The sequence below is a fragment of the Manis pentadactyla genome, chromosome X (genome assembly GCF_030020395.1).
Source record: "Manis pentadactyla isolate mManPen7 chromosome X, mManPen7.hap1, whole genome shotgun sequence".
In the NCBI taxonomy this organism is placed as follows: Eukaryota; Metazoa; Chordata; class Mammalia; order Pholidota; family Manidae; genus Manis; species Manis pentadactyla.
Window position 1 is genome coordinate 140675766 of NC_080038.1, and position 15620 is coordinate 140691385.

General features: G+C 41.0%; 1 protein-coding gene across 1 annotated transcript in view; it reads right to left on the bottom strand.

Moving 5' to 3' along the window:
• The window catches only part of LOC130681826 (histone-lysine N-methyltransferase PRDM9-like), a 49043-nt gene that overhangs the window by 19072 nt on the left and 14351 nt on the right, over nucleotides 1-15620 (bottom strand). Inside the window, 2 exon segments of the mRNA XM_057495403.1 lie at nucleotides 10765-10872; nucleotides 11172-11302. Of these exon segments, the coding sequence (XP_057351386.1) occupies nucleotides 10765-10872; nucleotides 11172-11302 (239 nt within the window).

Consider the following 15620-nt stretch of genomic DNA (forward strand, 5'->3'; position numbering starts at 1 on the left):
AGAAGAAAACAGATCCTACCATTTTCAACAACATGGATGGAGCTGGAGCGTATTATGCTCAGTGAAATAAGCCAGGCGGAGAAAGGCAAGTACCAAATGATTTCACTCATCTCTGGAGTATAAGAACAAAGAAAAGCTGAAGGAACAAAATAGCAGCAGAATCACAGAACCCAAGAATGGACTAACAGTTACCAAAGGGAAAGGGACTGGGGAGGATGGGTGGGAAGGGAGGGATAGGGGCAGGGAAGAAAGGGGGCATTACAATTAGCATGTATAATGTGGGGGTGCACGGGGAGGGCTGCACAACACAGAGAAGACAAGTAGTGATTCTACAGCATCTCACTATGCTGATGGACAGTGACTGTAATGGGGTTAGTGGGGGTGACTTGGTGAAGGGGGGAGCCTAGTAAACATAATGTTCTTCATGTAATTGTAGATTAATGATAACAAGAAGAAAGATTTGAACAGTCATCTCATCAGAGAAGATTCATAGATGGCAAATAAGCATATGAAAAGATAAATAACAATGATGCCATCAACTACCTATCACAATGGCTAACTAAGAACAGTACTAACTACAGCAAAATACTAACAGCAGTAAGTGTGGAACAACAGGGAGTCTCATCCACTGCTGGTGGCACAGCCACTTAGGAATACAGTTTGGCAGATTCTACAAAATTAAATATACTCTTACCATATAATCCAGCAATCACCCTACTTAGTATTATCCCAAATAACTTGGAAACTTATGTCCACATAAAAAACTGCACATGAATATTTAGAGCAGCTTTATTCATAATTGCCAAATATTGGAACCAGTATCTTTCAAAGGTGACTGGATGAACAAACAGTTGTATCCATGCAATGGAATATTGTTCAGTGTGGGAAAAAAAGATCTATCAAGTCACAGAGAGAGAGAGAGAGAGAGAGAGAGAGAGAGAGAGAGAGAGCAAACTTAAATGCATATTGCTAAGTAAAAGTAACCAGTGTAAAAGACTACATACTGTGTGATTCCAACTATATGACATTTTGGAAAAGGCAAAACTATAGAGATGGTAAGAAGATCAGTGGCTGCCAGAGGTTGGGGGGAAGGAGGATAAACAGGTGGAGCACAGAGGATTTTTAGGGCAGTGAAACTATTTTGGGTAAAACTGTAAAAGGTGAACACATGAAATTGCACATTTGTTAAAACCCATAGAACTGTACAACCAAAGATTGAACCCTACTATAAACCATGGACTCCAGTCAATAATAGTCTATCAGTATCAGTTCATCAATTGTAACAGATGTACCACAGCAATTCAAGATGTTAATAATTGGGGAAACTGTGGGCAGAGGGAAAGAGGGAACTCTGTACTTTCTGTTTAATTTTTCTGTAAGCTTAAAAATTCTCTAAAAAATAAAGCCTATTAATTTAAAAAAAGTAATAATAATAATACCATGTTGCCTACTTAAAAACTGGTAAGAGGAAAAACTTATTATTTTTTCTTGTTTTCTTTTAAACCACAATAAAAATAAATAAAGAAACTGACTGGGGTGGGGGTTTGAATTGCATCCAGATAGCGATGCACAGATGTACGATAAACCATGGGCATACGGTTTCCCCCGAAGACTCTCCTTCCATGTCAGAACCTTTGTGGATTTCAGATCTCTTACACTCCTTTTAAGATCCTGAGGACTCAGAAATCTGTAGATGGAGAATAATAGACCTAATTCAAGCTGCCTTCCCCAGTTTAGGCAGACTGACTCCTCTTTTAAACCTTCCTGTCTGAGGGGCAGCAGAAGTGAGCCTCTCATTTCTGTTTTATAGTGATTGTACCTCATTTATTTAGCTGATGCTGTCTCTGGTTAGGGACAGGGGGGAAAGATCAGCGACACTAACTAGTTCTCTCAAACACTTTCTTGGAATCCAGGCAAAGAATCACATTCACTTTTGGGTAAGAACACCATGTGGTATGATTAAATATACATACATGAATCATGTAACTTTACATAATATATTAATCATTCCCTCTTCTAAGACATTTAATCCAATGACTGAACTATCATGAGATTAGTGTTAGAAAGCTCCCTTTTGGATTTATAGTCTAATTAAGATTTCCTTAACTGCCTTTTCATTAGTTAACAATGTTTACAAATGCAAATAACAATGATATATTTTAAAGTATGGAGAGTTAACACTGGAAAACCTACATAACCACCACCATTCAGTCTTATTGCAACATTCTGCTACAAAAGGCTTCAGGTCTTTATTTCTACTTCAAAAATCAAACACAAAAATAAAAACAAACAGAAAACTAATCAATATACAGTGAAGCCACCTGCCAGCCCTTCCTTCTTCTCTTGTGGTGATAACTATTCTGAATTTGGTATTTCTTATCATGTTCCGATTGTTATACATCTGTTGCTTATTAACATATCTTTAAATAACATATATAATTACTTTACCCATTTAAAAATGTTATATGCAATTAGAAGATGGCGGCGTGAGTAGAGCAGCGGAAATCTCCTCCCAAAACAACATATATCTATGAAAATATAACAAAGACAACCCTTCCTAGAATAAAGACCAGAGGACACAGGACAATATCCAGACCACATCCGCACCTGAGAGAACCCAGCGCCTCGCGAAGGGGGTAAGATACAAGCCCCGGCCCCGCGGGAGCCGAGCGCCCCTCCCCCCAGCTCCCGGCGGGAGAAGAGCAGGCAGAGCGGGAGGGAGACGGAGCCCAGGGCTGCCGAACACCCAGCCCCAGCCATCCGGGCCAGAGTGCAGGGCCCTCGATACTGGGAAAACAGGGCAGCAAGAACAGTGAGCAGGCACTGGAGGCTGGGCGACAGAGGACATAAGAAAAGCGCGCGACCATTTTTTTTTTTTTTTGCTTTTTTGCTGCTTTGTTTTGGCGAGTGCTTTTTGGAAGTCTTAAAGGGACAGGGACCCCAATACTAGGGAAACAGGGCAGAAAGACCGGTGAGCAGAGGCCTGAGGCTGGCACCGGAGAATAAAGAAAAACGAACGACCACCTTTTTTTTTTTAATTAAAAATTTTTTTTTTTTTTAATTAAAAAAATTTTTTTTCTTGTTTTTTTTTGTGGTCGTTGTTTTGTTTTGGCGGGTGCTTTTTTGGAAGTCTTAAAGGGGCAGGGCGGGTCACTTAATCCAGTGGTAGGGAATCCGGGATCTCTGGGCACCCTAACCCCTGGGCTGCAGGGAGCAGGGAGGCCCCTTACGGAGATAAATAGCCTCCCAGCCACTCCTGCTCCAACGCGACTCCACCATTTTGGAGCAGCTGCCCGAGCCAGGCCACGCCCACAGCAACAGCGGAGATTAACTCCATAGCAGCCGGGCAGGAAGCAGAAACCCTGTCTGCGCGCAGCTGCGCAGCACAAGCCACTAGAGGCCGCTGTTCTCCCAGGAGAGGAGGGCCACAAACCAACAAGAAAGGAAGTCCTTCCAGCCGTCACTCGTCCCAGTTCTGCAGACTATTCCTATCACCATGAAAAGGCAAAGCTACAGGCAGACAAAGATCACAGAGACAACACCAGAGAAGGAGACAGACCTAACCAGTCTTCCTGACAAAGAATTCAAAATAAGAATCATAAACATGCTGACAGAGATGCAGAGAAATACGCAAGAAAAATGGGATGAAGTCCGGAAAGAGATCACAGATGCCAGAAAGGAGATCGCAGAAATGAAACAAACTCTGGAAGGGTTTATAAGCAGAATGGATAGAATGCAAGAGGCCATTGATGGAATTGAAATCAGAGAACAGGAACGCATAGAAGCTGACATAGAGAGAGACAAAAGGATCTCCAGGAATGAAACAATATTAAGAGAACTGTGTGACCAATCTAAAAGGAACAATATCCGTATTATCGGGGTCCCAGAAGAAGAAGAGAGAGGCAAAGAGATGGAAAGTATCTTAGAAGAAATAATTGCTGAAAACTTCCCCACACTGGGGGAGGAAGTAATCAAACAGACCACGGAAATACACAGAACCCCCAACAGAAAGGATCCAAGAAGGGCAACACCAAGACACATAATAATTAAAATGGCAAAGATCAAGGACAAGGAAAGAGTGTTAAAGGCAGCTAGAGAGAAAAAGGTCACCTATAAAGGGAAACCCATCAGGCTAACGTCAGATTTCTCAACAGAAACCCTACAGGCCAGAAGAGAATGGCATGATATATTTAATACAATGAAACAGAAGGGCCTTGAACCAAGGATACTGTATCCAGCACGACTATCATTCAAATATGACGGTGGGATTAAACAATTCCCAGACAAACAAAAGCTGAGGGAATTTGCTTTCCACAAACCACCTCTACAGAACATCTTACAGGGACTGCTCTAGATGGGACCACTCCTAGAAGGAGCACAGCACAAAACACCCAACATATGAAGAATCGAGGAGGAGGAACAAGAAGGGAGAGAAGAAAAGAATCTCCAGACAGTGTATATAACAGCTCAATAAGCGAGCTAAGTTAGGCAGTAAGATACTAAAGAGGCTAACCTTGAACCTTTGGTAACCACGAATTTAAAGCCTGCAATGGCAATAAGTACATATCTTTCAAAAGTCACCCTAAATGTTAATGGGTTGAATGCACCAATCAAAAGACACAGAGTAACAGAATGGATAAAAAAGCAAGACCCATCTATATGCTGCTTACAAGAAACTCACCTCAAACCCAAAGACATGCACAGACTAAAAGTCAAGGGATGGAAAAACATATTTCAGGCAAACAACAGCGAGAAGAAAGCAGGGGTTGCAGTACTAATATCAGACAAAATAGACTTCAAAACAAAGAAAGTAACAAGAGATAAAGAAGGACACTACATAATGATAAAGGGCTCAGTCAAACAAGAGGATATAACCATTCTAAATATATATGCACCCAACACAGGAGGACCAGCATATGTGAAACAAATACTAACAGAACTAAAGGGGGATATAGACTGCAATGCATTCATTCTAGGAGACTTCAACACACCACTCACCCCAAAGGATAGATCCACTGGGCAGAAAATAAGTAAGGACACGGAAGCACTGAACAACACAGTAGAGCAGATGGACCTAATAGACATCTATAGAACTCTACATCCAAAAGCAACAGGATATACATTCTTCTCAAGTGCACATGGAACATTCTCCAGAATAGACCACATACTAGGCCACAAAAAGAGCCTCAGAAAATTCCAAAAGATTGAAATCCTACCAACCAACTTTTCAGACCACAAAGGCATAAAACTAGAAATAAACTGTACAAAGAAAGCAAAGAGGCTCACAAACACATGGAGGCTTAACAACACGCTCCTAAATAATCAATGGATCAATGACCAAATCAAAATGGAGATCCAGCAATATATGGAAACAAATGACAACAACAACACTAAGCCCCAACTTCTGTGGGACACAGCAAAAGCAGTCTTAAGAGGAAAGTATATAGCAATCCAAGCATATTTAAAAAAGGAAGAGCAATCCCAAATGAATGGTCTAATGTCACAATTATCGAAATTGGAAAAAGAAGAACAGATGAGGCCTAAGGTCAGCAGAAGGAGGGACATAATAAAGATCAGAGAAGAAATAAACAAAATTGAGAAGAATAAAACAATAGAAAAAATCAATGAAACCAAGAGCTGGTTCTTCGAGAAAATAAACAAAATAGATAAGCCTCTAGCCAGACTTATTAAGAAGAAAAGAGAGTCAACACAAATCAACAGTATCAGAAACGAGAAAGGAAAAATCATGACGGACCCCACGGAAATGCAAAGAATTATTGGAGAATACTATGAAAACCTATATGCTAACAAGCTGGGAAACCTAGGAGAAATGGACAACTTCCTAGAAAAATATAACCTTCCAAGATTGACCCAGGAAGAAACAGAAAATCTAAACAGACCAATTACCAGCAACGAAATTGAAGAGGTAATCAAAAAACTACCAAAGAACAAAACCCCCGGGGCCAGATGGATTTACCTCGGAATTTTATCAGACATACAGGGAAGACATAATACCCATTCTCCTTAAAGTTTTCCAAAAAATAGAGGAGGAGGGGATACTCCCAAACTCATTCTATGAAGCTAACATCACCCTAATACCAAAACCAGGCAAAGACCCCACCAAAAAAGAAAACTACAGACCAATATCCCTGATGAACGTAGATGCAAAAATACTCAACAAAATATTAGCAAACCGAATTCAAAAATACATCAAAAGGATCATACACCATGACCAAGTGGGATTCATTCCAGGGATGCAAGGATGGTACAACATTCGAAAGTCCATCAACATCATCCACCACATCAACAAAAAGAAAGACAAAAACCACATGATCATCTCCATAGATGCTGAAAAAGCATTTGACAAAGTTCAACATCCATTCATGTTAAAAACTCTCAGCAAAATGGGAATAGAGGGCAAGTACCTCAACATAATAAAGGCCATCTATGATAAACCCACAGCCAACATTATATTGAACAGCGAGAAGCTGAAAGCATTTCCGCTGAGATCGGGAACTAGACAGGGATGCCCACTCTCTCCACTGTTATTTAACATAGTACTGGAGGTCCTAGCTACGGCAATCAGACAAAATAAAGAAATACAAGGAATCCAGATTGGTAAAGAAGAAGTTAAACTGTCACTATTTGCAGATGACATGATACTGTACATAAAAAACCCTAAAGACTCCACCCCAAAACTACTAGAACTGATATTGGAATACAGCAAAGTTGCAGGATACAAAATCAACACACAGAAATCTGTGGCTTTCCTATATACTAACAATGAACCAACAGAAAGAGAAATCAGGAAAACAACTCCATTCACAATTGCATCAAAAAAAATAAAATACCTAGGAATAAACCTAACCAAAGAAGTGAAAGACTTATACTCTGAAAACTACAAGTCACTCTTAAGAGAAATTAAAGGGGACACTAACAGATGGAAACTCATCCCATGCTCGTGGCTAGGAAGAATTAATATCGTCAAAATGGCCATCCTGCCCAAAGCAATATACAGATTTGATGCCATCCCTATGAAACTACCAGCAACATTCTTCAATGAACTGGAACAAATAATTCAAAAATTCATATGGAAACACCAAAGACCCCGAATAGCCAAAGCAATCCTGAGAAAGAAGAATAAAGTAGGGGGGATCTCACTCCCCAACTTCAAGCTCTACTATAAAGCCATAGTAATCAAGACAATTTGGTACTGGCACAAGAGCAGAGCCACAGACCAATGGAACAGACTAGAGAATCCAGACATTAACCCAGACATATATGGTCAATTAATATTTGATAAAGGAGCCATGGACATACAATGGCAAAATGACAGTCTCTTCAACAGGTGGTGCTGGCAAAACTGGACAGCTACATGTAGGAGAATGAAACTGGACCATTGTCTAACCCCATATACAAAAGTAAACTCAAAATGGATCAAAGACCTGAATGTAAGCCATGAAACCATTAAACTCTTGGAAGAAAACATAGGCAAAAACCTCTTAGACATAAACATGAGTGACCTCTTCTTGAACATATCTCCCCGGGCAAGGAAAACAACAGCAAAAATGAGTAAGTGGGACTATATTAAGCTGAAAAGCTTCTGTACAGCAAAAGACACCATCAATAGAACAAGAAGGATCCCTACAGTATGGGAGAATATATTTGAAAATGACACATCCGATAAAGGCTTGACGTCCAGAATATATAAGGAGCTCTCACGCCTCAACAAACAAAAAACAAATAACCCAATTAAAAAATGGGCAGAGGAACTTAAGAGACAGTTCTCCAAAAAAGAAATACAGATGGCCAACAGACACATGAAAAGATGCTCCACATCGCTAATTATCAGAGAAATGCAAATTAAAACTACAATGAGGTATCACCTCACACCAGTAAGGATGGCTGCCATCCAAAAGACAAACAACAACAAATGTTGGCGAGGCTGTGGAGAAAGGGGAACCCTCCTACACTGCTGGTGGGAATGTAAGTTAGTTCAACCATTGTGGAAAGCAGTATGGAGGTACATCAAAATGCTCAAAACAGACTTACCATTTGACCCAGGAATTCCACTTCTAGGGATTTACCCTAAGAATGAAGCAGCCCAGTTTGAAAAAGACAGATGCACCCCTATGTTTATTGCAGCACTATTTACAATAGCCAAGAATTGGAAGCAACCTAAATGTCCATCAATAGATGAATGGATAAAGAAGATGTGGTACATATACACAATGGAATACTACTCAGCCATAAGAAAAGGGCAAATCCAATCATTTGCAGCAACATGGATGGAGCTGGAGGGTATTATGCTCAGTGAAACAAGCCAAGCGGAGAAAGAGAAATACCAAATGATTTCACTTATCTGTGGAATATAAGAACAAAGGAAAAACTGAAGGAACAAAACAGCAGCAGAATCACAGAACTCAAGAATGGACTAACAGGTACCAAAAGGAAAGGGACTGGGGAGGATGGGTGGGTAGGGAGGGATAAGGGGGGGAGAAGTAGGGGGGTATTAAGATTAACATGCATGGGGGGGTAGGAGAAAAGGGAGGGCTGTACAACACAGAGAAGGCAAGTAGTGATTCTACAACATTTTGCTATGCTGATGGACAGTGACTGTAAAGGGGTTTATAGGGGAGAGCCTAGTAAACATAATATTCGTCATGTAAGTGTAGATTAGTGATAGAAAAAAAAAAAAAAGGGCAGTTCCTGTGTGGTAACCTCCAACGAGTTCTACACAAGGGTATAAAGGGCATATAAAAGTGTAGGCAAAGGGTCTGTTTGTGTTTATACAGAGGATCAAAGCCTAATTGGGCTACCCCGAAAATGAACTAAGATATGATATGAAAAAGAACTTCCAACATCTGCACTCTCTGGAAGACTCATGCCAGAAGATGATCATCAAAAAACCCCAACAAAGATCCACACACTGCTACAGCTGTAGATGCACTCATCCCACCAGTTCCTGGACTTGCCATGGGAATGAGGAAGGAGATATTTAAGCTGGCCTGTGCATACAGTAAAACAACAAAATTGGACTGGATCTATACTGTTGGAACTCAACCAAGAATTTGGAGAAGTGCAAATTGTAGCGCTCCAAAGTCTTACAACTACAAACTATTTACTGTTAAAAAAACATATGGCATGTGAACAGTCCCCAGGAATGGGTTGTTTTAATTTGTCTGATTTCTCTCAGACTGTTCAAGTTCAGTTGGACAATATCCACCATATCATAGATAAGTTTTCACAAATGCCTAAGGTGCCTAACTGGTTTTCTTGGTTTCACTGCAGATGGCTGGTAATTACAGATATGCTTTGGTTATGTAACTATACTCCTATTATGTTAATGTGTGTGTGCAATTTAAGTAGTAGCTTAAAACCTGTACATGCTGAAGTTACTCTACAAGAAGATATATCAAAGAAATAATCAATCTTCCCATGTTTTCTTCCGCCTGCTACTTCTATAGCTTTTCTTCTTCCTTCCTAATTACAACCCTTAAATAGAATTCGTGCCTCATATCAAATTTACAGAGTATCATAATTCTTCCAAGTGGTAAAGATACCTCAAGACAAATGCTGGGCATAGAAGCCACAGGGCATAAATATGCAAAGAAGTAAAAAGCTAACTTTTTCAAACAATAAGGCTTCTCTCTCACTTACCAACTTCACATTTCCCTGTATGGCCCCGGAAGATGACTGGTTAGCCAGAGACGGGTAAGATTCCTCAAGGGAGGAACAACCTAAGACAGGCACAGTCGCAGGGGGGCCATCAGGTGAGAAATTGGGGATCAACAGAGGTGAGGCTTAGAACCTCACCCCCCCGTTCTGAGAGAAATGTTCTGCATATGTGGATGTTTTATTGCCCTGGTCTAGCTTGGATTAACACATAGTCTACAGGCACACACCTGATCATCTACATGTGCTCTCTTACAACACTAAACTATGTTTTCTACCTTTATCTTGTATCTACCTACCACTTCAGCATTTTATTAAAAATAATAATAATAAAGAGAGAAATGTGGTATCCACATATAAATCAAGTATAAAAACCAAATGAGTATTCATATTTGAACTGACTGTTTAGAGTTCATAATGCATGAGCAAAACCGAAAGTTTCTGTGATGACTGCCCTTTTACTGTTCACTATGTAACTTATTCATTATGTAAGAATTTGTTCTACATGTAAAAACTTGTTTGTTATGCCTCAGAAGATTGGATACTGACAAAAATTAGGCTTGGGGTGGATTAATGATTGTGCATTGAGCATTGACTCCCCTATACAGAATTTTATTGTCGTTAACAACCATTTGATCAATAAATATGAGAGATGCCCTCACAAAAAAAAAAAAAAAAAAGGACAGACTTCCAATGGTAAAATAAATTAGTAACCGGGATGTAATGTATAGCATAAGGAATATAGTCAAGATAATGTAACAGCCTGGTAGGGTGATAGCTGGAACCTAGAATTATGTATATAAATGTTCTACCACTGTGTTGTACACTTGAAACTCATGTAATGTAATACTGTGTGTCAACTACCCTTCAATAAAAAATAATTATTAAAAAAAAAAAAAAAAAAAAAGGAAAAAAAAAATGTTATATGAATAGCCTCTTACTGTATAATATGCTGTTCTATACCTTGCTTGCTTTGTGAACGTCTGTGATTTTGAGGAAATAGTGTTTCTGTTGTTACCTCCTGAGACCCAGCTGGTACCTGAACCCAGGTCAGCTTCAGGACACCTTTAAATCCTCCTGGCTCCTCACCTTGCTGACTGGGCGTCCATTCTTCATCAGAATCCTCAGTGTCATCCACCTGGGGCTTGGTGGCCTGCCTGCGACGACGCATGACAGCTGGTCGAGGAGATCTGAGACCTGGAAAGAAGCAAAATCTTTGTCTTAAAAGGGAAGAGCTGGAAGGATGAACAAAGTACAGTAAGAAATGAAAGCACTAAAAAGTCATAGCGACTCAGTCGGATGTGCTGGGAGGGTGTAGAGTAAGGCAGGAGGTGAGCTCCGCATTACCGGTACTGGCCCCACACTGATACAGAGAGCATTTCCCTCTGGGTTTGTCTCCACACAGAAGGGAACTGTGGGCAGACGGAGCCACCTGAGAGAGAGCCAGACTGATGCAGGGGTTGAAGACTTGCTGCCCAGGCTACTCTGCACTCCACATGTCGTGTTCCCTATAGCGACCAGGGCTTCATAGTTCCTTTTCACATTCCTGTATCGGGTTTTCTCCCAGTCTCCCATCTCTGTCCATTCTTTCTTGGAGAAGTATGTGGAAATGTCTTTGAAAGCATCTCTGGCTCAGAGAAAATAATAGGTTCCATCAGTGATTTACTAATACAAGTCAGAACTGTGAGCTGGGCCTTCTGCTCCATCTTGCATGTAGGGTGTAGCCTGAGGCCGCTGGGTGGTCTCTGAAATAAGGGTGAAGACTCGGTCTCCTGACTGGGTCCTGAATTACTGTGCAAACACCAAGTGAGAATTTTCCCATCCCTCCGCTGACGTAGAGCAGTTGCTGATGCTAGGGTCCTGTTTTCTCCCCATGTCTCAGACATCCTGCATGCACTCACAGAGAGGGTCGCCTACTGGTGCAGGATCCTTGCCACCGGGGCCCTCTTCCCCTCCTTCTTACAGACCCCATCTGGAGCCTGGCTTCACCTCCCACACCTCTCACCGTGGCCTTCCAGCTCGTTGCCTTTGAGTGTCCCTCGGTATGTTGAGAAGAAGAGTATGTAATTATGTAAATTCTGATAAGACAGTGTATAGACGCAACATAAATTACATATGGTTCAAAGATTTAAACACAGCTAATGGAATAATAGGTATATTAGAAAAATCACCAGGAGAGTTTTAAATCTGAAAGCATGTTTAAATAATGTAGGTCTAAGAAGGCCTCATAAATAATGCATAAGTAAAACCAAATAAAAACAGAAAACCTGGAAAAAGGAGCCCCCATGCCAATTACTGAGCTGACCTTGCTGCTGCCATAGAACACACCCTTTGGATGTTTCAATTCTCCACAATCCCATGGTTGAGGCAAGTGCCTCCTCCCTGACAGCCTCTTGGTCTGCCAAGAGAGGTTAAAATCCTCACTGAATGTGCCCCTGGCTCAACAACTGTACAGCGGCCTGTGGTCCTGACATCCTTGGCCTGCTGGTTGTAAAAAACCTGCTTTTTTTTTCATACCTTTTGAGAATTAAGTACATGAGAGTGAGTGTGTCTCTAAGCAGGCAGTTTCTCACTGCGTGGTCTTGCAGAGCCACTGGCTACCTTGGCTCAGCCACTGGGGCCTCCAGTGGACTCTACGGTATGGAATAATCTTTGAGACTCTCACTGCTCCCTGAGCAAGAATCTCCTTACCATCCTAGCTTTTGGTCTCTGCTCTTTCTGAAGGAGAAGAGACTGGAAATGAGCCAACTTCTTCTTTGGGAATGGGTGAGGAATGTGATCAGGGGTCAGGTGTGACTCCTGGGCTCCCACCTCCCAGGGACATAAATGATGCCTGTATGCCTTTGGAGGGCACAGGGGCTGTTCTGGGCCCATCTTGAGATGCCGAGACCTGACACCTGAGGCAGGAGCCTTGCATTTACCACCAGCAGCAACACTGCCTTTTTGGTAAGTGGAGAGCTTCATGCCTCTGTGGGAGGACACCAGGAGCACTGCCCAGGTGACTGTCGCCCCTGCCTTCAGTTTGACCCCTCCTCCCTTGGGTTTCAGGTTCACCACAGCTGCACTGGACCATGAGTGATATGAAATCTGCTGCTTTTCCCACCTGGCATCTGTTCTCATGCCATGTCCAGCACCTCAGCTTTCCTGGAACTACGTCTCACCTGCTTCAGTCCAAGCACTTCCAGAGGCAGACCCCGTGTTCCAACCATCTCAAAGATGGGCTATGATCCCAGTCTAGCCAGCCACACATTTTATCCTCTGGGTGCTCTGATGGGTTCAGCGATGAGAATGTGAACAAGCCAGGCTAAAGGCATTTAAACCTGTGGCTTTTCATGGATCTCCAGAGAAGGAGAAACCATTCCTGCTAGAATGGACAGTGAGTGGGTGTCGGCCTGTAGCTGCTGAAGGTCCCAGATGCAGCAAGAGAGTTTGTGCCTGTGAATGGGGCCACCCCAAAGGCACATAGTACATTGGAGGATTGGAAGAGAGTCCAGGTCACACTGTAAGAGGGTGAACAGCTGGACCTCCCAGGCCCTAACCTGATCTTAAACTTGCCTCATATTTTTCCATTAAAAAATAATTTATTCTACTTCATTAGGTGTGTCCACTGTCTTGCAAAAACAAATTCCTAGTTGACATATCAATATCAGTAATTCCTGAGAATCCCTCCACCTGGAGTCCTCGCTGGGTGGGGCAAGCCTGGGAGAGATGAAGACGTTGTGTGGGGCCAGATCTCAAGGGGGCTGCCACACAGCTCTGTCCTTGTTCCTTCCCAGTTCGGGGAGAGGAAGCCCTGGAACAGTGACAGGAGAATCAAGATCAGAGCAGAAAGAAATAAAATCGAGAAGAATAAAACAATAGAAAGAATCAACGAAAGCAGGAGCTGGTTTTTGGGAAAATAAACAAAATAGATAAACCCCAAGCCAGACTTATCAAGGAAAAAGGAGAGTCTATACACATGAACAGAATCAGAAATGAGAAGGGAAAAATCACTACGGACACCACAGACACCCAAAGAATTATTAGAGAATACTGTGAAAAACTATATGTTAACAGACTGGATAACCTAGAAGAAATGGACAACTTTCTAGAAAAATACAACTTTCCAAGACTTCCAGGAAGAAATGTAAACTCTGAGCAGACCAATTACCAGAAATGAAATTGAATTGGTAATAAAAAAACTACCTCAGAACAAAACTGCAGGTCCAGATAGCTTCACCACTAAATTTTATCAAACATTTTGTGAAGACCTAACACCCTTCCTCCTTAAAGTTTTCCAAAAAGTAGAAGAGGAGGGAATACTTCCAATCTCATTCTATGATGGCAGCATCACTCTAATACCCAAACCAGGTAAAGACACCACACACACACAAAAATTACAGACCAATATCCCTAATGAAAATAGATGTAAAAATACTCAAGAAATTATTAGCAAACTAAATTCAAAAATACATCAAAATGAATATCCATTATAACCAAGTGGGATTTATTCCAGGGATGCAAGGATGGTGCAATATTAAAAAATCCATCAACATCATGCACATCAACCAATAGAAGGACAAAAATCAAATGATCATCCCCATAGATGCTGAAAAAGCATTTGACAAAATTCAACATACATTCATGGTAAAAACTCTCTACAAAATGGGTATAGAGGGCAAGTACCTCAACATAATAAAGGGCATATATGACAAACCCACAGCCAACATCATACTGAACAGTGAGACGCTGAAGCTTTTCTTTTAAGATTGGGAACAATGCAAGGATGCCCACTCTCCCCACTTTCATTCAGCATAGCACTTGATGCCCTAGCAATGGCAGTTGGACAACACAAAGAAATAAATGGCATCTGGATTGATAAGGAAGAAGTTAAACTGTTACTGTTTGCAGATGGCATGATATTGTACATAAAAAATCCTAAAGAATCCACTCCAAAACTACTAGAACTAATATCTGAATTCAGCAAAGTTGCAGGATACAAAATTAATACACAGAAATCTGTTGATTTCCTATACACTAACAATGAACTAGCAGAGAGAGAAATCAGGAAAACAATTCCATTCACAGTTGCATCAAAAAGAATAAAACACCTAAGAATAAACCTAACCAAGGAAGTGAAAGACCTATACTCTGAAAACTACAAGACACTTTTAAGAGAAATTAAAAAGGACACTAATAAATGGAAATTCATCCCATGCTCTTGGCTAGGAAGAATTAATACTATCAAAATGGCCATCCTGCCTAAAGCAATCTACAGATTCAATGCAATTCCTATCAAAATACCTACAGCATTCTTCAATAAACTAGAGCAAATAGTTCTAAAATTCATATGGAATGACAAAAGACCCCAAATAGCCAAAGCAATCCTGAGGAGGAAGAATAAAGTGGGGGGAATTACGCTCCCTGACTTCAAGCTCTACTACAAATCCACAGTAATCAAGACAATTTGGTACTGGCATAAGAACAGACCCATAGACCAATGGAACAGACTAGAGAGCCCAGATATGAACCCAAGCATATATGGTCAATTAATATACGATAAGGGAGCCATGGATATACAATGGAGCAAAAAGAGTCTCTTCAACAACTGGTGTCTGCTAAACTGGACAGCTACATGCAAGAGAATGAAACTGGATTATTGTCTACCTCCATATGCAAAAGTAAACTCAAAATGTACGAGAGGCCCGAATGTAAGTCATGAAATCATAAACCTCTTAGAAGAAAACAGGCAAAAATCTCTTTAATATAAATATGAGCAATTTTTTCTTGAACATGTATCCCCAGGTAAGGGAAGCAACTCAAAAATGAACAAATAGGACTACATCAAACTAAAAAGCTTCTGTATGGGAAAGGGCACGATCTGTAGACCTAAAAGGCATCCTATAGTATGGGAGAATATATTCATAAATTACATACCCAACAAAAGGTTAACATCCGAAATATAT